This window comes from Uloborus diversus, chromosome 3 (assembly GCF_026930045.1).
Source record: "Uloborus diversus isolate 005 chromosome 3, Udiv.v.3.1, whole genome shotgun sequence".
Lineage (NCBI taxonomy): Eukaryota > Metazoa > Arthropoda > Arachnida > Araneae > Uloboridae > Uloborus > Uloborus diversus.
In genome coordinates, this window is record NC_072733.1 from 113,577,436 (window position 1) to 113,603,616 (window position 26,181).

General features: G+C 33.0%; 1 protein-coding gene across 4 annotated transcripts in view; it reads left to right on the forward strand.

Annotated features, from left to right (window-relative positions):
* Window positions 1-26,181, forward strand: part of LOC129218300 (ubiquinol-cytochrome-c reductase complex assembly factor 1-like) — a 77,473-nt gene that overhangs the window by 47,187 nt on the left and 4,105 nt on the right. For all 4 annotated transcript variants that reach the window (XM_054852538.1, XM_054852537.1, XM_054852536.1 and 1 more), the window contains 4 exons: window positions 20,725-20,782; window positions 22,958-23,063; window positions 23,156-23,236; window positions 23,697-23,810. In XM_054852538.1, coding sequence (XP_054708513.1) covers window positions 20,725-20,782; window positions 22,958-23,063; window positions 23,156-23,236; window positions 23,697-23,810 — 359 coding nt within the window. The remainder of the gene's footprint in view (window positions 1-20,724; window positions 20,783-22,957; window positions 23,064-23,155; window positions 23,237-23,696; window positions 23,811-26,181) is intronic.

Sequence of the window (26,181 nt, forward strand, 5' to 3'; positions counted from 1 at the left end):
ACACCAGGCCCGGACTGGTCAGGTCGGCTAGTCGGTGATCGCCGAGGGCCCCCAAGCTAGAAAGGGCCCCCAAATGAAGCAAAAAAAAAAAAAAAATGTAGCAAAATATGATTTTACAATTCTTTGATTTCCTTGTAACTATTTTAATCTGTTTCCTTATACGTTTTGCGAGGATCAGGGCATGATTACTGAATGGACCAACTATACTGTTGTCTAGGACCCTTGCTTTTTAGGGGCCCCCCAATGGGTAAAATTGTTTTAGCTAATGACTAAAAGTAAGATTTGACTGCATAGCGGCTCCAAAAAATCTTTGCTTAGAACCTTCCTATATCTTTAATTAGGCCCTGTCCGGGATGCTTTTGATCACTCTTTCTAGTTTTATACAAATAGCACACTGGGCCTAATTAAAGCCAGGTAGGGCCCCAAGGCAAACATTAATTTTAGGTTAGGGGCCCCTAGGGCTTTAAATTCTCTGAATTTGTCCTGTAAACAATGCCGGATTACCAAATAGGCAACTTAGGAATCGCCTACGGGCCCCAACAGAAATGTTCGGCCTCCTGCAAAAAAACTTCAGGGCCCCTAACCGCCCACTGAATTGCCCCCCCCCCCCGCTCAAACAAAATTAAAAGAGTGGTTGTTGTTTGTTTTTGTATGCTTTAATATTTCTACTTACATTTTGAATTCATATGCTTAAATATTTTTACAAGTTTATTATTATTTTAAGGTATTGAGTAGTTATGTGGGACTTTAAATCCTGATTTTTTGGATGCCCATTTCAATTTTAAGTTATATAAGCAAATAAACAAGAATTTCCCAGGACTTAACAGTATTCTAATAATAACTGTTCTCCTCTGTAAATCTTGGTTTTGAAAAAAAAAAGTATTCACATTGTATGGAATTCATATTGATTTGGTAAATGATTTAGCTTTCGTTCTGTATTTCTTATAAATTTGAGGCATGTTTTTTCGATTTGAGGGTTTTCTTTCAAATATTTTATTTTCTGTTGTCTGCTTGAAATTTTCTTTGAATTCGTTTTTGTCTCATTAATTTTATTTCATTTATGTTGATGTTGATGGCATTTAAGTTTCTGGTCTGTGATGAACCGAAATTCACAGAATTTTTGTTTACCTGAACTGCTCAAAACATTTTTTCGTGAAAATACTTCGACCAGTTTTCACGGCATTTTCAGTTAATTTTTGAATGCTTTGAAACCTTTTTTTTTTTTGAATTTCATTTTATTCCTTTATTAACCGGGATGATTAGAGGTGTTGTGTGCCTTTTATATACGTAGATATACAAAACATTAACATCAATTTTTTGATCAAATTAAATTTTTGTTTTCATCCTTTTAGAACTGATGAGACTATCATTAAGAGATTAAGCGGTGCCTAACTTTGGATTTTTCATGCTTTCCGTACATATATTTTTTTTGTCTACTTGAAAATGTGTTTAAACGTCACAGTTGCACAGTTTAACTGCTCCTGGGTTAATATGCGTTGAGTTTCGTTTTTCCTTCAAAGAGTTGCTAAAACATATTTTTAACTTTTAAAATTTCAGCAAAGGTATTAGGGGCCCAATTAAGATATCAAGGGGTCGTAGGCAAAAAAATTTTTGAGGGGCCCTGTAGTCAAACTCTATCCATTGGCTAAAGTAATTTTAGCCGCAAACTAAAGTAGTTTAAGCCATTTGAGGGCTTCTACAAAACGGGGGTCCTAGGCCACGGCCTAGTTGGCCTATTCAGTAATCAGATCCTGCAGGTGTTTAGCTGTTCGATTTATTTTTTAAAAGATTCTTTGGTTTCTCGGGCCGTGGGCATCTTAGTGGTTCCCCCCCCTCCCCCTCCTTGCATTGCGGAGTCTGCGAGTACTCAGCAGATCTCCAGAGTAATCCTAAAGATGAAAAAAGTTATCTTTTACAAATTCTAACAAATAAAATTTTAACGAACTACTTTTCTTTCCTTCCCTCTTTCTCCAAGTGTACTACCGACGCCTCCGGGGTTGTCGGCGGTACTACACAGGAGATCTGTCTTTGTCAATTGGCACCCTGGTCAATTGGGTTCCACGCATGGTTAAGTTGCTCCGGTGACAGGACTAAATTAGGACGCCTCGGAGAGTGATGCCAGCCTTTGTGATCCAGGCCGCTAAAAGTGCGTTCTCCACGTTTCTGCAAGTTCTTGTAGAATAATAAGATGAGATAAGACAAGAACTGTGGATATTGGGTATGGATGATGGCCGTGTGAAAAAAACTCGAACAAAAGAGAAATGCAGATGTAATAAAAATAGGAGTCAATAAAAACTTCATGACTTGTTCAAGACTCAATGGGTTCATGTAGATTGCTTTAGTGCACCATCTCCTTTTGCTTTTAAACCAGTAAATAAATAGGAAAATTGAATGCACATGGAAATCTTTCCGATAGGGTCCGAAGGGATATTGGCCATTCTGTATTTTACTTGCGTGCAAGCTAACTATAATTTTTATTATGAAAATTAAAAGATAGATACATTGGGACAAAATAGTGACAAGATGAAGTAGAAAAGGTATGATAATTTTTATACTATTAAGGCATTGTTTTAAGCTTAAAATAGTGTGATAAAAAGAAACTCAGCCACTTCCAACAGTGGCTCACCCACGGAGATGATAAGGAACTCTTAGAGACTAAGCTCCCCCCTCCCCATTAGGCCTAAAAATGCAGAACTTTATATCTGATTTTCAAAAATTTCCCCGAGGGAGACCCCCCGGACCCCTAAAATTGGGGATATTCTATAGGCACTTTCAGAAGGCTTTTATGCAGAATTTTTTCAATGAATTTTCTAAATTCTATGTTTTAACTTAGGAAATTTCTGGCATTGCGATTTTATGAAGCATTTAATGGAGTCAAGATTAGTATATTCAGTTGTTGCTCAGTTTGTTTTTAACCGTTAAAAAAATTATTTTTAAGTTCAAGTCGGTTGCGTAAACTTACCCCGGACACGGGGCACGTTTACGCATATTTATTTTGACACCTAATGTGGTTCTGTAAGAGTGTTTTGAACATAATGTCTTACCATCGTTAAAATAAAGCAAATTTATTACAGACTGAAATAGTGTATATTGTAAAAACTGAACGGGCATGAAGACCAGGGCTGCGGAGTCGGAAGGAAAATGGCCGACTCCGACTCTTGGATTTCGAAACGCCCGACTCCGACTCCGTATTTTTTTAAATTTTTCTTAATTGTATTTTTTAACTCCCTCTCTCCCTTCAGGGGAAGGGGAAAAACCTCTAAACAGAGATTGAAATATTAATTCATTTTTATGGAAATTTCCCATTTTGTTTTTTTTTGTAAAACCAAGACTCATACAACGTTAGAATTTCAATTTAAAAATCTTATTTTCTAATAGTTACGAGTTAAAAAGTGAGATGACTTAAAAATCCCTTTTAAAAAAATTAAAAAGGATTGTCTGTAATTTGCCCCCCCCCCCTTTAATGTTTAACAAATAGATATTGATCAAATCATGTGCTTTCAAGTTTTGAAAGCTGTAATTTGAGAGAAAAAAAAAGCTTTTTTTTTCTAAATCCAAGTTCTTGAGAGGGGGTGGTTTACTCCGGGTGACACCCATCTGGTAGATGACACCCAAAGTTAATTTCAGAGTTTATAAAAAATATAAATATTTTAATAGTGAAAATTTTCGGGAATATATTTTAAATTATATTTCATCAATAAAATTTCAACGAAAATAGGGCACATATACTTCAGGAGCTAATTTTACACAAAATACGGCGGTATACAAATTTGTTCGAATAGCTTTTACTATACCTATATTTCTTCTTCGCTAAATTTTTAATTTAAATTTTATTGGCTGCTTTAGAATTAACCTTAATTTGAAGATTTTAAGATTAACTGCAATTATTGAAGGTTGTAATCAAGAAATCATTTACACTTATTTTGTTCCATACTTTTTAGTGAGACTTATAGAAATAGTCTTAATAAAGAAAAAAACATTAGATTATTTCATCAAATCTTTTATTCGTGCTTTCGCACCAGAACTTTTTTGAATTTGCCAATCGTCCTTAAACGTTTCAACCTTAACTAGGGCCTCGACTTACTAATTTGTTACGTTTCTTTTACTATTTTATAACTGAGATCGAACAAAACACTATATTTCTATTTTTATTTGAAAGTGGTTTCTTGAAAATGTTAAGCAACAAAACCGTTTGCTGACAATTGCTATTAGTTAAGTTAAAAAGCAAGTAAACTAGGGGACGGCTACAGAAAGTTCGGTAATCACTCAAGCTGGCTGATTGCCATAATGGCAATTATTTTCTCATTAGTATCTTTTTATACATGTAATCTAACCAATTGGTAGTCAGTTTTTTAAAAATGCAAGGAGAGTCAGTGAAAAGGTAACAAAAAAAAGAAGCCCGGAGTCGGCATGTTTTCTAACGACTCCGACTCCTTTACCACAAAATCAGTCCGACTTCGACTCTGACTCCACAGCCCTGGAGACAGCACTACATGATTGTAAGCTATAAGATACGAATTTGTAACTCAATTAAAAATTTAAACAGTGATTTTCAAAACTAAATAGCCTGATGATGCTAAAAAGTTTTGAGACAACTTGGAGTGAAAAAAGCGTCAGGGCACGTTTAGAAGTAAGCCACAGTATAAGAACGTGTGTAAAGGTGCTCAGACGTCAACGCGTGAACTTGCCCCGTCGCCAAATTTGGATTTATTTTTAACGTGCAAATAAAGTTAATAACATTTCAGTTCATACAAATATAATTCTCAAAAAAGGATAAAATTCTGCTAATTTTTATATATTTGTTCTTTCTTAACTATTTATTCACAATAAGCCTCAAACCGTTCAACTCAAAATTTACTCGACCTGGTAGAAAACCGATAATTCTTTCTGCATGCTAGACCGAAGCCAGTGTTGCCAGATTGGGGTAAATTTCCCCATTTTGGGGAAATCTGGTGATGTCTGGGGAAATGAGTTTTGAGGGGAATTCTTTGGGGAATTTTTTTTTTTGGGGGGGGGGGAACCTGGGGAAAGAAAAAACCTCGGGGGGAAAAAAGAATTTTTTTCATATTGAGATTCACGACAAGAAGTAGTTACATTGTTTGTATCAAACAGCGTTGGTTTAGCTTTGATCAACTTTGTGGATTTCGCATTATGTGGAATATTATGCTACGGAGTTCGCATTAATGTTCTGCGTGAGTAACTAGTTGATACGTGAAACAGGTAAAAATAAGCGTGATGAAGAATGTTCTTGGATAGATATATAAAAAAATCATAGTTTAAATGTACGTACAGAAGCAGAGTAGTAAATGCGAGTAGAAAGAAAACCATTTGGCTATTTCTTATCTCTCGGTCAGGCGCTTGTATTTATGACTAGTGGCACCCGCACGGCTTTGCCCGCAGTAGAAAATTAAAAGGTGTTTTGGTTCCCCTGTATATTTACAAATAATGCATGATAAATTTTTTGCCAATTGGCTTGCCCACGTTACGGTTCTACGTTATGATAGCTTGGTAATTTACTCAGCCTTCTTAAGATAATTTTGCACGGGAAAATGTTCTTAAAATTGGAATAGAAAAAGAACAAAATTGAATTTTTGAAAAATCGCTTCGAGGTGCACACCCCTATGTTACAATCTAATTTTGTGCCAAACTTCATGAAAATCGGCGTAACGATCTAGGCGCTATGCGCGTTACAGAGATCCTGACAGAGAGATATCCAGACAGAGAGACTTTCAGCTTTATTATTAGTAAAGAAGATAAAGATAAAGAAAGGTAAAGGTAAAGAAGACAAAAAAAAAAAGTGAAAATGAGAAGAAAAAAAAAGTTGGGGAATTTTATAAAACTTGACTATTTGGAGGGAAAAAAATTTCAGGAGACAAAAATATTAAATGAAGTCGACTTTTTTTATGAAAATATTAGTGGAAAAATATTTTTTGAATTTGGGGAATTTTGATAGAAAACATCGCTTTTTGGGGAAAAGTAGGAAGGGAATTGGGGAAATCTGGATTTGACCATCTGGCAACACTGACCGAAGCTCGACTGATGCTCAAAACCTTATGAGGATATTTGCTAGGGAGCAGCATCAATCTGTTATGACTGTTGGCCCTCCAGTTATAATTCGTTTTGAAAAAAGGGCGCTGCGTAAACGTGCCCCGGTCTACACTACTTCACTGAAAGAGGTGGCCCTGCACAGAGGGTTGGCTTTTTCCCGTCCAAAACTTGTTTTTTTCATCCCGCTGGGAAATACTGGGAAGAAGTGGTAAATACCGGGAAAACTTCTAAATAACAATATGTAAGGAATATTTTGGCTATCTGAATCTGATGTGTAGAATGAAGGTTAGAAATAAATAGTTATTACAAATTCCCCTTGAGTTTTAAATTATTTTGTAGGAAAGGAATATAAATAAATAAGAATTATTGCATATAACATAAACTTTGCTCACAGTGTTTTTTTATCAATTATTAATTTCCTAAATAAATATTTTGATCACAATAAAATAAAATTTTTAAACTTAAAAATATCAGGGTTATCAAGAGCAGCAACAAATAATTTGTGCTAAATTTAAATAAAATTTGCAAAAAGTCTCTAAATTAGTGTTTTGTTATATGATGCTAAGATCCAATGTGGAAGTAGAAGACGAAGAATATGAACACGATTATGATTTGTAATTTGTGTATTGTCTTTCAAGCCATTGTTAACTTAGAACTCAATTTTGATACTTTAAAAGATTGTTTTGAATTGAAATTTTTTAAAATCAGTTTTTCCCTTGCGGGAAAAACACAGTATTTCCCAGGACGGTAAATACCGGTGTGGGAAAAACCTTTCCAACCCTGGCCCTGCATCACAATCCTTCTGCACACAGTCTCCGCTTACTAGGTAACTAAAATAAATAAGTAAATAAAATAAAGGAAAAAGAAAGAAAAACGTTCAATTCAGAAATAATGATAAATAAAATAACGCACCTTTAATAGATTTTGTAAAAATGGTATGAAATTTCGTTTTGCTAAAGGGTAAGTCAAGTAAAACTTCAAACACATGTTTTTTATATATAAATGTAACTTTATTTTTATTGTTTAACATGTCCAAAAAGAAAAAGCAATTTTTGAAATAATAACTTTCTCACATTTTCGCGGGAAAGGGCCCCCGGAACCCTCATACCAGGGGGCCCCTTTCTAGTACCTAGCCGACCACCCCAGAAGGAGCCAGTCCGGGCCTGATACACACACACGACTTCACACACATACACACACACACGCCTACGTGCATACACACAGGTCTATGCACACACACAACTATGCACACGTAACTGCCCAGGAGGAGAGGCAGGCTTGGGGGGGGGGGACAGGAGCCATTTCTAGAAACAATAACTCCAATGAGTAGGGTCCTGTCTCAGTTCGTGATTGCGAGAAACATAATTTGGATTCAAAATTTCAGAATTCAAATTTTTTTTTTTTTTTTTTTTTTTTTTTTTGTGCTTTGAATTTTTTTGTGCTTTGAAAAAAACGAAATCGTTTTACAGACGGGATAATTTCCTTATAAGTGAAACTTCATTTCATGCAAGGCACTGACTAAATGCAAATCATTAAAGAAAAAAAGTTGAAAAATGGATTCTTCATCTTGAACTCAATCGCCAAAATAACGAGGGAATAGAAAAAAATTGCAAGAAATACCAAATGACAAGTTCATTCCTTAGATTCTTTTCAGCGAACTGATTTTTTAATGTTTTTTTCCCCCGATGTTCAGGTACATAATTTGATTTTATAGAATTTTGATTAGGTTTTGTTTTCCTTATTTCTTAAACGTTTGTTTTTGTTCTTATAGTTGAATATAGTTACTTATCTAAGGGTCATTTCATTTTAAATCAACAAATTTTCAAAAAAGTTGTTGCATCACAATTTTTGATTTTGATGAAAATTTGCATGTGCATTCCTTTCACTTCCTAGACCCCCAAAAAATATAATTTTTATGTTTAAAAAATTTACCCTTTGGTATATAGGCAATTTTTGTTGTTGGCAACAGCAAAAATAGGGCATTTTGATGCTTTGTCTTATGAACAATAACTGTTTTTCTATTAAAGCTTTTGAGCTCAAACATAGCTCATTAGAAAGCTAAGAAAAAGATCTTTTCATGTATGATATCAATAAATTTCATATTTTAAAAAAATACCAATTTTTTCAAGGTCAAAATTTGCAATGAAAAACTATTTTTTTACCTTTTTTGAAAATTAAAAAACCCATGAAGGGTTTAAAATAACCAGCCCTATTTTTCATCATATATTTATATGCATGGCTACTTATTGTATAAAAAAAATTGGCTTGTTACTCCGCCCCCTTTATGAGATATACTCCCCCGAAGTTGCAAATTTTCAAAAAAATCCAGTTTTCAATGCTAAAAAAATGCATGTGGGGGGCCAGATAAATTTTTTTTGTGGTGTTTTAAGTACTTTTTACCAGCTTTCTAACAAAATAAAAGTTGCTTTGTTATTCAAAGGTGTTTGGCAGATATAAGGGTCTGAATTTTCAAATAATTTCGCTGAAACAACGCATTTTTTTTTTTCACTTTTTAATCTTATTTAATTATTGAAAAGTAATTATATACCTTATTATGGTTTTTTTTTTCACTTCAATCAGAAAAACTGGAATAATTTTATAAAATATGCATTGTAAGTGCTTATTATTTTCACTGTGCAGTTTACACTAAACACTTAATAACAATGCATTAGATATTGAGTTCCTAATTTATTCTTATTTTTTTATTACAGAATTTCTAATAATAGTTTTAAGGGTCGAGGAAAAATCTTATTTCTGTTTTTTGTGGAAATTTCTAAGAATTTTATGTTAGCCAATATTTTTACCTAATTGGAGTTTTTTTTGCTGTTATGGTTTTATAGTATTTGGCGTGGTGACAAATGCTTAGTGCAGGCTCTGTTTTATCATACCAAACCACTGTAGAAATGTTGCTATATTCCTGGCTTAGAATGAATTATTTTTAATAACTTTTCTTGTTTTGCTTATTAATGCTCACAGTATTTTAGATTTGAAAGACTGAGTTATTTGATTTTTATTTGTTTTTAAATTAAGATAGTATTTTGAAACACAACTTATTATCACTATTTTTCAAATTGAGAAAAAAAGAACTTTAAAAGATAAAGCAAAAAAAAAAAAAAATATAATAATGGTTTGCTCTTGATCTCTGATACATTAAGTTTTTTAATTTCAGTTTTTTAACCATTAATGAAGCATTTTTTTAAATACTAGATTTAAAGTAAAATTTAAATTTTATATGTTATCAATACAGTATATATTGCTTTTTTCTTTTTTTCATTTTTTGGGAGAGGAGGAGGGGAGAACCCAAATTTATTCAAATTGTCATCATTCAAGTTTCTTATTTCTAAGGTTGTCATTGGGTTATACTTTTTAAAATTCATGTTAATTCTGCTGTTCAGTGTTAATCTTAATAAATGGACCTATGGGTTTTTATTGAGTGTTTATAAGTAAAAGTTGTATCTTGTGGCAGAGTCAGCCAAATATTCTGTTGGGCATGTGTTTTGGAAATTTTTTTTAACTAGACTACAGATATTGAGCAATTATACATTATAGCATTTATAGAGTAATGTAAAAATTGAATTTAACAGCAAGTGTTCCTTTTTGTTTCTGAACCCATAATGCAGTTAAGATTACATTAGTACCATTTACCCATCATGTTATAGTTTTGTTGTTTTTTTATGTGCCATGTTTCTTTCCTTTTTCCTTATAAGTTGAAATAGCAGTCCTCAATTCAAATTTGCATCCTGAAATAAATGCTAAGCACCCAGGCACACACTCACCTTGTCATCTTACTGATCTTATCAGAGAAACGTCGGTGAACTAATTGAAATAGTATAAAATTAATAAAATTCGCCTTGAATCTGAAGTGAACTAGTTATAAGTAAAATGTATTCTTTTGTACAGATTCGAATATCACTCCTTTGGCATATAACACACAGTCAGTGCCTCTGCTACGATTCTTGAGCAAACTTTTTTTTTTTCAAATATAGTATGTTTTTTATATAATACTTATAAAGATTTTTTTTTTCATACTATTAAAATATTTAATGTATTCGTCAAATTTATTCTACCCGAAAAGATGGAAGGCACATGCCCCTGGGCTACTGCAAAATAGGCTTGAGTTTGTCTACTTTTAGTCTCTTTTTTATGGTTTAAAGTATCTTTTCTCTACTTTTTTGGGTGCTTATTTTGTTCCTAGGCCTGAATATGTGGAGCAACTGATGAAGATTGGGCAAGTTGAGGAAAAAAAAACAGTGCAACAAATTTATAGAGAAGAGTTGGGACTCAAAAGTCACTTTATGTTCACGGGTAGAAAAACAATAACTTTTTAGCATTTCATTTTTCCAGAAAAATCAGTAAGTCTGCTCTTTTACTGAAAAGATTAAAATCCGATACAGATTTGTTTTCAAAGTTTTTCATTATTTGCAATACCGTAAATTTCAACCTAGTTGAATTTCTCCTCTATGAAAATCAACCTCACCCTCCATCGATTTCATAAATGAAGCTGTTTGAACGGGAAATAAGTCTGGTCAACAACATTCCTGCTCAGTGAGTTAAATTATAGTATTCCTACTGATGAAAACAACTCGAGAGAAAAAGAAAACAAGTTAAGATTGGATGATGAAGATGCAAATGATGAATGCTAATTTTAAAATAAGTGCAATGGAAATACATTGTGATGCCGTTGTCTATGATGGTTCTTTCATCGTTCACCTAAAACGACCTGGGACAGAAAATTTTTCGGTGGAGTATCTGCATTCTTTTCAAGATACAACAAGTAAGGCATATAAGAGGAATAAGAGAAAGATATCATTTTAGAGAAAATGGTTTGCTTTCTATGAACTGGTTCAGTTTCTACGAAACGCAGATAAGACAGAATTGTTTTCCTTGATAGCACTAGCTATATGATCTTATGTTTGCTCTTAATGATGTGACGGTGATTTTCATTGAATAAGACATCTCTAGTGCTATAAAATCACAAGGAAGCTAATTTCTGGATCTTTGTTCATGTTTTGCATGCTGCAATAAAAGGACACATGAGCATATTCGTTGGAACTGTTGACAACGATGCGTCCATCAGCTGTACAAAAAGGGAATAAAGAAGATTTTGGAGCTGGAAAACACTTTCGACTTACAATAATCCAAGACTTAGAGTACAAATTTGGTCAGCAAAAATCAGTAGTTCTAAGAGAATTCCACTCAATATCAGCGGAACTCTCATGGTTACCTCTTTTCTTGCAGGTCGCAAAAAAGTGACGATGTAAAATGATGAAAAGACTATCCTGATGTTATTGGTGTATTTTCATATATATATATATATATATATATATATATATATATATATATATATATATATATATCCTAACTTAAAAAAAATACACACCTAATTAAAAATTTCAAATATCTTAGTGATTCATTAATCTTTGCTACTACCCGTCTGCATGCAACTTGCCGTCCGTAAATGAAGCTGGAAACTTTTTCCACCAGTGAACAATGATCAATGAATAACTTACCACCCACAGCTGAAGCTTTAAGGCAAGTTATTTAGTGCTTATCAAGGTGGACATCAGTGGGGCAGTAAGTCCGAAAATTTAGCCTTAATTTCAATTTATGATTGGGGTTTTACAGTAACTGATGAAAAGCACGTTCTTATTTGTTTGAGTTTTCCCGAAGTTTCAAGTTCTTGCTGAAAGCGAATTTACGTTATGCAAGTGTTAAAAAAAAAAAAAAAAAAAACTGCTCTTAAATAACTTGTGGGTGCTCCAAAAATAAACTTATCTAAACACCTATGTGTAAATACTGCAATGGAAAATGTTATGTACTTGTGTAAATTACTTGTAAATTCAAACGTTTTAAATTGCCTTCTATATAATAGTTGTATGCAACACTTAATCAGATTTGTATTGTAATTTAGTTCTAGTTTTTGTAACAGTGAATTATATTTCAATAAATAACAATTTTATTAATAGTAAAAATATTGCTATAGCTTTATTAACATAGCACTAAACTTCTTATTGTAGTAATTAAATATTTCTTCCTCTTACATCATTTAAAACATGGAACAAACACCTCAAATCGTCTAATGAGAAAAAACTTGAAACTTTGTTTTAAAGCGTTTAATAATAATAAAGATTGGAGTTCTATAAAAACAACGTCTGTGCCCCCTCCCCCTTATTTCAAGTGCACATATGACTGATAAAACTGCAGAATGTGAGTGAAACTTCCAAAAAATTGTGTACTTCATTTCCAAGTGTTTGAAGTTTTTTTTTTTTTCACCGATAATGAAAATTGATTTCGTTTTAACTAATCAAAGTGCTGTATTTATTCTTAAACAACAATTCAAATGTTTGTTTCAAGTTTTGAAAAATTACTAGCTTTGTTTATAGTTTTCAATTTCTAGTTTTATTCTTAGTTCTGTAATCAATTTTTAATAGTAAACTCTAAAACATAGGTTCGAATTTTCTGATGTTTCGAATTTCTGGGATTCGGATTATTGGGTTCTACTGTAAATGAATTGATTTTCCTTAATACAGTGCTTTAAAATGCATAAAAAAAAACATTTCTCAAACAACCCCTCAAGAAATATTAAAGACTTTGATTAGTTAAAATTTTGTTTAAAAAAATCAAGTTTTTAAAATTAATTTTAAAATTAGTAGGTTTAGAGATATTTTGATGACTTTTTACACTTTAGTAAGCATAATAGAACTCCCAAAAAAAAGATACAGTGGGTATTTTTCAAAAAATAAAAAAGAAAAGTAGTTTTGGATTTTTTGACCAAAAATGACTGCCAGGGGGGTTTTGGGGGGGATTTTCAATTGCCTCCCCTTCTAAAAATGCTTGTTAGTACATTGTCTACATGCATGCCAAGTTTCATGATTTTATCACAAAATGCAGTTTCCGGCTATATTTTCTACCATAGCCCCTCTACTACTTACCCTTTGTTCCTTTAGTCGGGTTATTAATAAATTTATTTAAAACCCACGCTAAAAAAATCCTTTAAAATCGAGTTTTACAAAGTAAAATCAACTCCTCCTATTGTTGAAGTCGATTGATAGCGTACGTTACTTGGGCCATAATACCGAATCAATTGACACCTTATTCATGAAAGTCGGATAAATAGTTTAGGTGCTACAGTGGAACATACAAATACAAAAACTGCTATTTTTTTTTAAAGCAAATAAATCGTCTCATGCTACATTTGAAGTCAGTTAAAATATAGCCTATGTTACTCGGGCTATAATTGGGAATCGATTGACAATTTATTTATTAAAATCGGATGAATAGTTTAGGCACTACGGTGGATAATACGTAAATACAAAAACATACATAGACTGATAAAATTATAACCCTTCCTTTTGGCTTCGCCGTAGCCGGGTGAAAAACAGAAAAATGTTCTGCCAAAAGTCAGTAACCTTTCTGAAACGGTCCTTGAAACTTTTTAAAGAATTATGGAATCTCCTCTGTTAAAGCCAACCATGTCTCGGGAACCTTCGAGATGAATGTGGTAGGTGGGTTTTAAATAATTAATTAGAGCCTCGCCGCTCCACCAACAGAGCTCCAGAAGCATTAAAGCAGACACGACACAGCTGCAAGTAAGAACTAAGCATACTCTTGGCAAAGCTGAAGCGATCCTTGACTAATTCGCTCTTACCGATACATTAGTCAGTCTGGACAGACAGTAATCGTGGTAAAGCCGACACACTTAATAAACATGTTCAGTCAGTATTATTCCATGTAAGTTCAGTCAGTCTTTAAACTGGTAGCGAAAAAATATTTTTCACAGCAGTGAAAAGTCTGCATTCGTGTAGGTTTTGGCAATTCAGGAAACTGTTTGACAAATATACTCAATTTTCTCAGGAAGTGGACGAAAACCTGCGAAATCCCGAAACGTTCCACTGAAATAGCCAGTAACTTCGGACTTTTTTTTTTACAGTGTAGTCATCCAAGTTTCGTGGGTGATTTTCGTATCGTTTAAAGATATTTTTAAAAGATTCAGGACTGTAAGTGTCAAACGTAGCCTATGTTAGCCGGGTTACAATTAAAAAAAGGAAGACACCTTATTTATCAAAATAGGATGAATAGTTTTGGCGCTGCGGTGAAACAACCGTAAATACAAACATACATAGACTGCTAAAATCATAACCCTTTCTTTTGACTTGGCCGTAGTCGGGTAAAAACGAATAATACAATAGCTTGAGCACTATATACCTGCAAGCAAGCATCTTAGTTTGAAACACATGAAAGATAAATTAAATTACAGTGTTACTATATAAAACTGGTAGTCAACTTAGATTATAAAAGATTGCTCTTACTTAATAAGAATATAATAATAATCAACACCTAAATTGTTCTTTACCTAATGATATTTTTTCCGTAGAATGGTTACAGTTTTGTTATATTTATTTAAAACCCGTGCTAAAAAGAGAAGGAATGAAATTGGTTAAAATCAGGATGTATAAGGTTAAATCAAATTTTCCTATTGCTGAAGTCTGCAAAAATATAGCCTATGTTACCCGGGTCTCAATTACAAAACGAATGACACCTTATTTATCAAAATCGGCCAATCTTGAACGATTCTGGTGAAAAGGAGAGGTGGGGGACCCTCCCCTGGAAACTTTTAAAAGTTTTTTTTTAACGCAGTTTGTAGACGATCTTTATAATATTAACAAGAGGAGTGGTTTGAAAGATCCTATATTAAAAATGGAATGAAGAATAATTACATAGACTAGCATATAAAGCCAGTTTTGTTACTATTTCTAAAACATTTATGATCAGGGCTGGATTTAGACTTAACGGGGCCTTAAGTTATTTCAGGTATGCGGCCCTTTTTGTAATCCGGACCACTTTGTCGGTGGCGAAAGAGGAAATGCTAAAGTGTTTTTTATATTTTTTATTGATAACTATTATTTTTTTGCTCTATATTTGTCTTTTCCCCTGAGACACATAAAGTTATGCATTATTTTCTTCCTTCCTTTCTTTTTTTTTTTTGTGTGTGTTTTTTTAATGTGTGTTTGGCTGCCTTTTTGGATTTCCCTTAAGAAGGGGAATAGCATCGAGAGAATGATGCAGGGCTCCCAATTTAGGGGTTCCGGGGGTTCCCCCAGAGGAAATTTTGGAAAAAAAAATATATAGTAAAATTCTGCAGTTTGAAGCCATATAGAGGAAGATTGGAATTAAAAATATTGGGGGGGAAAAGTAGGCAAACAAAACTTTTTTAAATTATGTACTCTGGCAAGTTGAAATAATACACAGTAAAATTTTTTTAGGGGTCGACACATCGATGAGGCAGTCGACAGAGAGATAGAGCGAGGGAGGAGAAAGGATAATGCATTGTTACTTGCGCTCATGGACTTTCGATACAGCTAGTTTTTAATCACCTCTGCAACCCATCTATGAATTGCTTTAAAAGAAATAGGGTACACACTTAGAAAATAGGTAGCAAGAGAGTAACATACTGCTCATTTGAACAATTCATAATTTATACTCTTAGTAAGAAATAAAATTGAAGCATACTTTGGCGAACATACTTTGAAGCACACACTGAATTTAACATATTTTGGCACTCCTCCCCCTTATCAACTGTTGAGAGCTCAGAAATGAGTGGACTGTATTATGAAAATTTTAATTATTTTAATGATGCCAAAGGGGCATTGAATTGATAATATTCTTTACATAGGCCAAATGGCCGTTACATATATGTGCAGGGCACAGCTGAGGGTTACTTCCTCATTCGTTGAACATCCAATTGATTCTGCTAGCTTACTCTTACTTGCCGTAGGTGACGCTGCTGTAGGGCGTGACAGGGCACACCGAACATCAACTCCAATTTGTTAGAAATTTCAAAATTCAAGGCTTGTAGCCACATTTTTGCAAAATTTCAAGCATTTGAAAATGAAATTGATTTTTTTTCAAGTATTTCATTTTTTTTTTAGGAACGACAACTTACACAACTTTTCGTTATAAGCAATAGCTTTCAACTAAAATGTAAATCCGGCCCTGGAAATTATAGTATAAATAACAAAAGTCTCCGAAACATTTTTACAAATTAAAAGCGGTAATGGATAGCTAAAGTAAAAGTTTTAGAAATAAGTAAATTATTTTACGAACCAAACTTGCTCTTCAAAATCCTTTGTTTGAATCATCAAAATGAATTTTAATTTCATTATAACTTTAAAAGGATTTTTAATTACAGCTAAAGCGTGTTACATATGACTCCATCATTCTTCAGTCCTGCTGCCTCGAAACTGGAGAAAAAATAAATAGATTGCCAGTGCCTACAAGTTTCAACGCGCGAATCGCTTTTATTCACAAAGCCATAAAAAAGGAAGTGGTAGGTGTGGTATAATCCTTAGTTACCCTAAAGCAAAAATTACTGAAAAGAATTCCAGGAAACAATCCCGACCCTTCAGCCTTTGGCTTCACTCTCGAAAAAATACCTCTCTCTTTGCATCTTTGAATGAAAAACAGCTGTTTCCGTTCCGCAAACTGCTTTTGCTGTCCCGTCCCAAGTAATGTTTGATGTACTGGTCCCTGTACTCTGTACACAGATGGCCATGAAATGGTTATCGGCTATCATCAATGAAAGGGCTAATGAGGTGGGGTGCTAATCGATTGCTTAATCTGGCGCCGAGTGCGTGGTGGGCCGGTCCACAAGGGAAGAAAAAGAAGGCTTTCGTCATGTACGAGTCGACGGTTTTTTTTTTTAAAGAAGGCAAGGGTCTTCCTAAGATTTTTACAAAGATTTGAAATCCCTTTACAAAAATGAGTGAACCAATTTTAGATTTTCCAATGTCGCAAAGTGGTTTGATTTCGCATCTTCTAGGCGACAGATTTTTTTCACTAGTTTTTTAAGGAAGAAAAAATGAAAAAAAAAAAACTTTTTTTTTTTGTGCTATTCAATTGAAAGATTTAATGCGGCCCACCGGGCATTTGCCAGGCTGCCCGCCGGCCCCATCCGCCACTGAGCATTTTGCACTGGGGGGGGGGAGGGGCTGCTGCAGATTACAACACAGTGATAAATTGTCAATAGTATAAAGAACAAAAAACAATAATACTTAACAAATTTCAAATATGATACAGAAAATATTTTTTCACGGAATTTTTGGCAGTTTTTCCGTTTTTTCCCCGAAGATTCAATAATTGGATCAGCGTCACCATCTAAATACCAATCTACTGCACAAAGATTTGAGCACTTGGGATACCACTATGTAGATCCCTGGGAACTGCCTAGAATTTCGGTTAGGCAACTGCTGAGATTTATTTCTGTTACTGGGCTCCTTTAGTAGTCTAAGCGGGGATAGTACAATGGACCTGTGGTCTCGGTGCTCGTGCTGTTTTCAAGCGCCCTCCCCCCTTTTCACTTCATACTTCAAATACCAATCTATCTTTACATCATGCAACTTTCAAAGAGCGATGCTTGTTGCGCAGAGACCATCAGCACACGTGTAGAAGTTTGATTTTCTGAACTTACTGGTTTAGTTTCCATGCTGTTTTTTTTTGGGGGGGGGGAGGATTATAAATTGAAAAAACAGAAAATCATAATTTTTCGACCTGCTTTCATAGCGTCGTAGTTTAAAGCTGTAATTTGTAGAAACTACGATTTTTTCGTAGCAGTTGGCAGCATCTGTATATATACACAGTTTAACTTGGTTAATATGAAATGTCAAAAATCCACGAATTTGTTTGTACCTTAACAACCGTGAATATGTAAAATGAGGAAGAAAAAATGTATTGGCATAATTTACTATTTATGTATTTGTTATATAACATAATATATTGCAAGTTATTTATGTGTCTAACATTGTACGAGCTGATAGTGCTCTTCTTTTCATGTTACCCACCATTCGTTTGTAAAGGATAACCAGAAAAAGCAGCATTTAATTTATGAAAAGACGTAGACTGTCAGGATAAATACTGTGGATTTTTTTTTCATGAACCAGAAAAGATATTGTAAGTTGCAACATGAAATAACCTGCCTTATCAATGTTCTAGGGGAGAATAAAATATGTGGGACAGGCATTTTTATTGTGTTAAATTGTATTAGTGATAACTGAAGAACCTATTCAAAAAATGGTGACAATGAGGTGGGAAAAAGGAACAGGTGGTAATACCCAAATGAAAAGATAACTAAATGATGGATAGGAAGTCACTCAAGAGCGAGCTTTTTGCAATGCCACAAAGTATATTTAAAAAATATTCAATTAGGAAATTTTTCTATGAAGAGGTCAGAAGTTTCATTTGTCACTGCCAATTTTTTTCTATTCTACGTAATATCCATGACCATATTTATTTGTTTACTGTAATTCAATAGTAAACCAAACTTAATTAACAAGTTATTTTAATAAATTTGGCCGGGATTTCATATTAACTGTGGTCGTATTAACAGAGTTCAACTGTGTATATATTAGGGAACGAATGCACCACTGCTTTTACCTCTGAAATAAATATAATGTTTGGATCAAGAGTAAAAGTGAATAAATGTTAATTGGGGTCTATGGAGGAAAAATAGTCTTGTTTGAAAAATTAGCTCTGATGAAGAGAGAAACTAAATATATAATAACCTGTAATTTATGAGATCTAAATATTGCATCGAACTCTTAACAATATAAAGGTAACATATTGTTAAGAGTTCGATGCAACTTCAAACTTTCTTTAAATGACGACACAGTTCTTGAGAAAACACAGGAGATTTATTTACAACTATGTATTAGAAATATTGTTAACAACTGCTAGATTAACAATAGCAATTAGGCAAATATCAATTAACACTGTAAACTCAAGGTAACACATGTATTTACATCAAAATATGCAAAAACACAGCACAAAGGCTAATACAGACTTTCTAGCCAACGGCTGATACTACACTAAGCAAAACTAACTCTCATTCATTACCATACGGCTTTTATACTCAGCAAAGAAATATCCTATTACGTTCTACCAATTTCTCATATTTTCTTTTTATTCCATTCACAAATCTTATCAGGAGACCATATACGTCATTCAAATGTAAGGGGGTTGTACACTACGTGTCAAAAAAAAATTTGCATGCCTTAATATTTGGTTGTACCACCTTTTGCGCGTATTACAGCTTTCATACCTGTCCTATTGATTCAGTGAGCTTTTGTAGAGTATCCGTTTTTATTTTCGCCCACAATTCCATCAAGAGGTCTCCTAAACGTTCGATAGATGAAGGAAGTGTAGTGTGTGATCTTAAATCCTTTTTGAGTACGTCCCACAGATTCTCAATTGGATTGAGGTCTAGACTTTGTGGTGGCCAAATCATGTGTTGAAATGATGCATCTTGCTCAATAAACCAAGATTTAACAATTGTAGCCCGGTGTATTCTGGCGTTATCATCTTGGAATACACCACTACCCTCAGGAAAATAAAAGTCCATAGATGGCACAACATGATCATCCAAGATGTTAAGGTATTGTGCAGACTTCATTTGGTTGGTGCACAATGCAGCCAAGCCTAGTCCAGATGAACAGAAACAACCCCAGATCATTACACTGCCTCCGAAAGAGCGCACATTGGGAATGAGACATGTAGGGTCCATTGCTTCGTGTGGCTCTCTTCGAAACCCTGACGCGTCTGTCATTTTGAAAGAGCGTAAATCTTGACTCATCGGACCACATGACCTTTCCCCAATCATTAGCAGTTCAATTTTTATGATCTTTTGCAAATTGGTCTCTTTCTTCGATTAATGGCACTCACAAGTGGCTTCCTTATTGCAACACAGCTTCTTAGTCCGGATTTTTGAAGTTCTTCTCGCATTGTGAGCTTGGAAATTGTTTTATTTCCCTCGTTGAAGAGTGCTATGAGTTGAATGGTCGATTTCTTGCGATTTTTCTTCATTAATCGCTTTAGAGAACTCCGGTCACACTCGTCCAGAATGGATTTACGACCACAAAGATGTTCCGAACAGGTAGCTTCTCTGCCATCTTTCCACCTTTTAATAATGCGTTGAACAGTTTGCAATCCTATACCAATAATTTCAACTATGTCTTTGCATTTTGTCCCATTTTGGTACAGGCCAAATATTTGCCCCTTTTTGAACTCTGTTACATCACTTCCTCGAACACAACTACAGATTCCAGCCATTCTTACTTCGAACTAAACAGTCTTCTAGTGCAACGCCCGCATTTTAAGCTTGCATCGAGCAAAGACTTATGCAAATATCTGTAATACTCATCGAATCACCTTCTTCCAAAATTGGAACGTTTAAAATTTGACCGCAACTTTTTTTTTTGGACACTTAGTGTATATTTATTACAAGAAACTATTTACAGGTAAGTTACTATGACAATTTTAGATGAAAATTAATAAAACAAACGCTAAATTTAGCCAGATTACAACAAATTAATCATGAAAATAATTACTCTTTACAGAATTTGTAACATTATAAAAATCAATCCTGCGCTATGTCACTGACAAAATCAACCTTTTGGTTATAGAATGCAGTAAAAATTTTAAGAAATACTGCTTTTTAAATAAGTAATAAGATATGATATTCATTTTTGAAATTTGCTGACAGTGTCCTCTAAGCCTATGATCCTAAAAAGTAAGCTGTTCCTTTGAAATTTATTTTGTAGAAAAATAAACTCTTGTGTGCTGTGAGTAAATATTTTATTACAAATTCATGAATAACCTTTCTGTTCACTTTATTTTTTATTATAGATTTTGGCCTTCCAGACACCTTACACTCTTGGTTTCTATTAGTTCAACTTCATGTTTGGTAAAGTTTTTCTTTTTATCTAATTTTTAAAAAAAATCATTTGGATATAATAATTCTTTTTTACCATTTGCAAATAAGAAACAAGTAGGTTGATTTAAAATGAAATGATAGAGATTAGTCTCTAGTTTTAGATCATTATATGTAACAATTCTCCTGAGGCATTGTTTTCAAGGACTGTTCACTCTACCTGCAGGGGTAGAAGTTGTGCTGTATATTACATATTTAAAAATAATCATCAAAAGTGTCCTATATTTCTGCAACTGGTATTTCCTATATTCCCCCATTTTTTCTCCTCAATATTTTTGAAAAATGACCATTAAAAAATGCGTCACTTTATACACTCTTTCTTAAAGGCTTGCCAAACGATAATTCAAAACTGCTTAAAAATGACCAATACTTGTATTGTATATAATGGAAATTTTGGAATCTCTACTGGCGCCAGTCTATTTTATATTTTATTACAAGTGTAGATTTTGTTTGAAAATATATAAAAAATGCTTTAAGCTTCAATCATAATGTAAGCTTCAGTGATCTATATTTTATGACAAGTTCTCCAAACTATTGATGAAACTTGTGAGACACTTTATCAATGAATCTCCTTTCGCAACGAAATGTGGGGAAGATTTTATATGAAAAGATCTGGTCCATTTGAAATACTTAAATTTTGTTTAACTATGGCCCTCCCCCACACGCACAAAAAAAACTGAATAATTTCTCTCTAGATTCAAAATTTTTATTTCGAGCAAATGCTAAAAAGTTTTACAAAAATGTAACCGTATTTGCAACAGAACTTACAGTTGAAAAATAGACATTATAAAAATAATTGCATCCTTTGGTTCAGAAGGGATCTTGCTAATCTGCATTCATGTCTAATGTCTGAAAAAAATATCTAGGTAATGTATTGAACCAAGTACTCACCAGGGCTGGAAAGTTGGAGTTGAATTGATTTTAGGGGTGAAGGAGTCAGAGTCAGGGGTGAAGGATTTAAAAGAGTTAGAATTGATCATTTTCCCTCCAACCACACGGCCCTGGTACTGACAGAAAATTCTGTCGACAAACTAGCAGATAGAGTCAAATCTTTATGTAAATGACAATGAAATTTTTGACGAATGGGGCTTTGATGGTATTTGAAAATCAGTTGATTCATATTGGAAAAATGTTTTTACAATGATAAACAGTGATCCACTTTCTAAATATAAATACTTCAGTTTTTTAATAAGAAGGGCCGTTTTGACTCTTTCACATGAAGTAGCATTGGTTGAAAGACCCGCTCCCCCTCCCGTAAACAAAAGAATACTGACATAAGAAAGAGCATTTTTAATATTAATGTGACAATAAGAGTTTTAAGTTAAATAAAGGGGCTGTGATTTTAAAAGCAATTAGTGCATGCATTGCTAAATAAATGATTCTGTTTCATCATGTGCACACTTGAAATACAAAATTCAAAATTTAATGGAGGGATATGAAAAAGACACTTAAAAATCAGAGACAAAAGTAAAGATTCCTGTATCTTCAAAAAAAAAGATAAAGAAATGAAAATTGAAAAATTGATTCTACTCAGCATGTGATTCATTGAAGGCAATCAAAGAATAAAAACTGGCCTTAAACGTAAGTGTATGTAAAAAACAAGCTTCACAAACTCTAATTGATGCAGGTAATAAAAATATTAAAGATGCAAAAGATGAAGTGTAGAAAAATGATAAGACAAAAGCTATTCAAAAATGCTAATAATCAATAATTGTAAGTAGTTCTTTTAAATATAAATAGGTGTCACTTGATTTAAAATTTGTTTAAAAATATTTTCTGTACATAAATAAACAATTTTTCCAAAAGTTATTCTTCCAACAACAGGAAACTCATTCCCGATATAATATGTACTGCTAGAGTCAATTCTTGCTCACTTTATAAACTTAGCGTACAGATGTGGTTATGTGCAAGTAGTGACTTTTACCATTAGTAAAGTAAAAAAAATGTCACAAAATTACCTTAAATCGCCATTTCAAGGTTACATTCAAAACTCTTTATCTGTGCAAAAATGCTGAATGTATCATTGAATATTTTTGCACTGATGAAGATGCTCTGTTGAGGTGGCTCTTTGTTAATGCTTTATCTTAAATTTTATCCATATTTTAATTCAAAGATTTTTTTTAATTCTTCAATATAATTTAATTTTAGGATGTGTGTATTGGTTCTTGTATCTGAAACTCAAGGCAGAATTTTTCGCAATGTTTTAATTGATGCCATGTGGAATGATGTTGAGGCTAGGCTTGATAAGCTAGCTGTAAGTAAATGTTCTTTTTGGTATGTTGTGTATGTAACTGTTAATATGCAATTATTTCAATGTTTAAAATCTTAATGTGATCTTCGATTTAGGTGATCAAGAGTTCAAAGAAGAAAGAATATTTAGCAGAATTACTTAGTCAGTTTCAAGCTGCACTTATATCATATGATGAGGTATAAAACAGTTGAATTTTGAAATTTTCTTTCAGTTTTGTTAAAATGTTATAAGAATTGTATTCATGTTCTGTGTGTTTTATTCCTAGTCTTTAAATTAATTCCATTTTTTTGTGCACATTTAAAACTAACTGCTTGCTACATGTGAAACTAAATTTTAAAAATAACAATACTAATAATAAAAATAAGCACACAATTTTAGTTTGAATGCTGATTTGAAATGTTGCTCAGCATGTTCCATAATTATTCCATTCCTTTTTTTTTTCAACCTTCAAACTGATTATTGTTGAAACACCACATAATGCCACCTGCAGGAAGATCAAGGAAGTAATTGATCATCAAAAAGAGTGCTTTGGTGGATTTTCAAAAGTAATTTATCCTTCAGTGTGGTGACTCTTAGCTCTTTTGTAGATATGTGCTTTAATATCCTTTTTAATCAGTATTATTTTTTTTCTTCTAGGGCATTTTAGGAGATGATACCTGTTTAGCAGCAGCTGTATGGCGAACTATGTTTAATTTTCGTGATGTAGATCCTCGAACAGTTGAAGATATGGTATACTACATTCGAAGACAGGTTGTTGTTTTTTTTTAATTGAAAATTAAACCTAAAAAAAAAAAAAAAAAACTAAATACAGTTGACTCTCTATAACTTAAAGCCTTATAACTTGAATATTCCTTTTTTTCACAGTCCCATAATAATTTTGTGTTTTCAATACAAAGTTGTCTCCATCTCTTGAATGTACTCTTTTTAAGTTGGAAGTTTTTATGAGTTTTGTTCTCATTTTATGCATAAAAATTCTGCAAAAATGTTTAAAAATAAATATTTTTTCCCTTTAACACATTGCTTTGCTTATCAGCTTGTATGAGGGGAATAATTTATTTACAATAGTGCTCCTTAATGCACACAGTTTTGCAAGATTACGTGAGCCGTTTGGTCTACTTTTTACCATGGCTGACGACCTAAAATTTCGTTGCTAGCTAATCTTTGAGAGACTTAAAATTTTGGCAAAAATTGAAAAAGTAGCAATTATTTCTTTGAATGACACAAATAATCTGCTTTTAGAACAAAAAGGCATTTAACAACACTACAAACTGAAATCAAGAGAAGAGTAATTGGACCTGCAGCATACAAACTTAATGAGGTTAAGTAGTCAAAAAAATCTCCATTTTTGAAGTACCTTAATAAAATTTATTCTCTGTAAAGATATCTTTCTGTAGTACTAATAATTAATTTTTCCCAAACTATAAGCGTCATAGTCTATCCATCATGCACTATTCCTGAAAAAGAAAGTAAATCTTTTCTTGAGAAAGCTGAAAAATGAAGTTCATGCAATTCAAACCACCGATTACTTGAAGGTTTTAGCTGGTCCCTAGAGACTTCAAGTTATTGAGAGTTGACCTTACAATCAACTTTCAGTAAAGTCCCAAGGGACCTGCAAAAATCTTTGAATTATTATTAGTTCAAGTTATGGGAGGCAAAAGTTCCAACAGCCTTCTTAAGAGTTTGGGACCCAATTAAATGTTCGAAATAAATGAATATTCAAGTTATAACGCTTTGGTTTATCACAAGCTGGCTGTATGTGTTGGCTAATTGTTATCAAAAGAGAAAATATTTTGCCTTCCTGGTAACTAGGATCTTCCAATTTCTGAAACAGAGCTTTGAAGCCATTTTTTATATCTTTTTACAATCTTTTTTTGGAAGTTTTGCTTGCTTTAGCATAACTCCTTAGTTATTCTTTTTCTGTGCTTGAGGTTTTCCATAAGTTACTGTGATTGGGAAAATAAAAGCTTAAGGATTTTTGAAATCCTCTTGGCAAGGCATAACATCTTGCATCCGTCATCGCTAACTTATAGTTTGTAATCAAATATAACCAGACCATATACTTTATTTACATATAAAAATGTTCACAGTTGATTTGAGAAAAATTATTGCTCATTCAATATACTTTCTCAAAATAAACCTTTATTTTTATACTTTAAATAATACTTCAAATTTAATATTATAGAAATTATAATCAAAAATTGAAGTGAAAAACCACAAACATCTTCAAATTTTGCACAAAATGTTTGTATAAGTATTGAGTAATCAAATATTTGGATCCTTGGATCCTTGCAGTGAAATTGTGTATGCATTTTGAATAGAATTCTCCCTTTTCTTTTAAATCCAAAAATATGAGATTTTTATTTGCTCTTTTTTTTTTACTTAGTCTCAGATCATTAGTTTTTTCAAGAAAAAAAAATGTAGATGAGCAATTTAAAAACCATTTGAATCTATTTGAAGTACAAAAAAATCAAACAATGGTTTGGCTAAAGCTTTTTAATGTTTTCTGGCCAAGTGTGATCAAAATTATCCAAATCGGCTAACATTAGTCACACCTAGCAACCATGCAGCAAGAATCACTGTTTCAGAGGGATGAGTACAGAAGTATTGGGTTTTAGAGGCAGCAGTTAAATAATCTGATTGGCTGAAAGCTTTGAGATGACTGGCAGGAGGCACAAATGGATGCGCTAGTTTCGTAGCCTCTGTGTCCCATGCTTCATTTTTTACCCAAAAGATGGCAGCACCAGTATCAAATGATACAGAGAAATGTTATTCTTTTTCAACTATTTTAGTTTATCAATGAAAGGAGAAAATAACTTGTTAAAACAAAATGAACATGTTAATATAATTTTTGAAGCATATTGCTTATTGGTAGAGATATGTCAATAGGGGTAGGGGGACAAAGCAGTAAAATATGGAATATTTTCGGACGAGAAGCGGGAAGGGGCGGTACTATATATATATATATATATATATATATATATATATATATGTATATATATATATATATATATATATATATATATATATAGGGTGTTTTTTAGAATTTTTGTTGGCATATTTGCCGTTTAAGACCTTAACTAAAAGACAAGTTAGATAAATAAATACCTTTGTGCTGAACAGT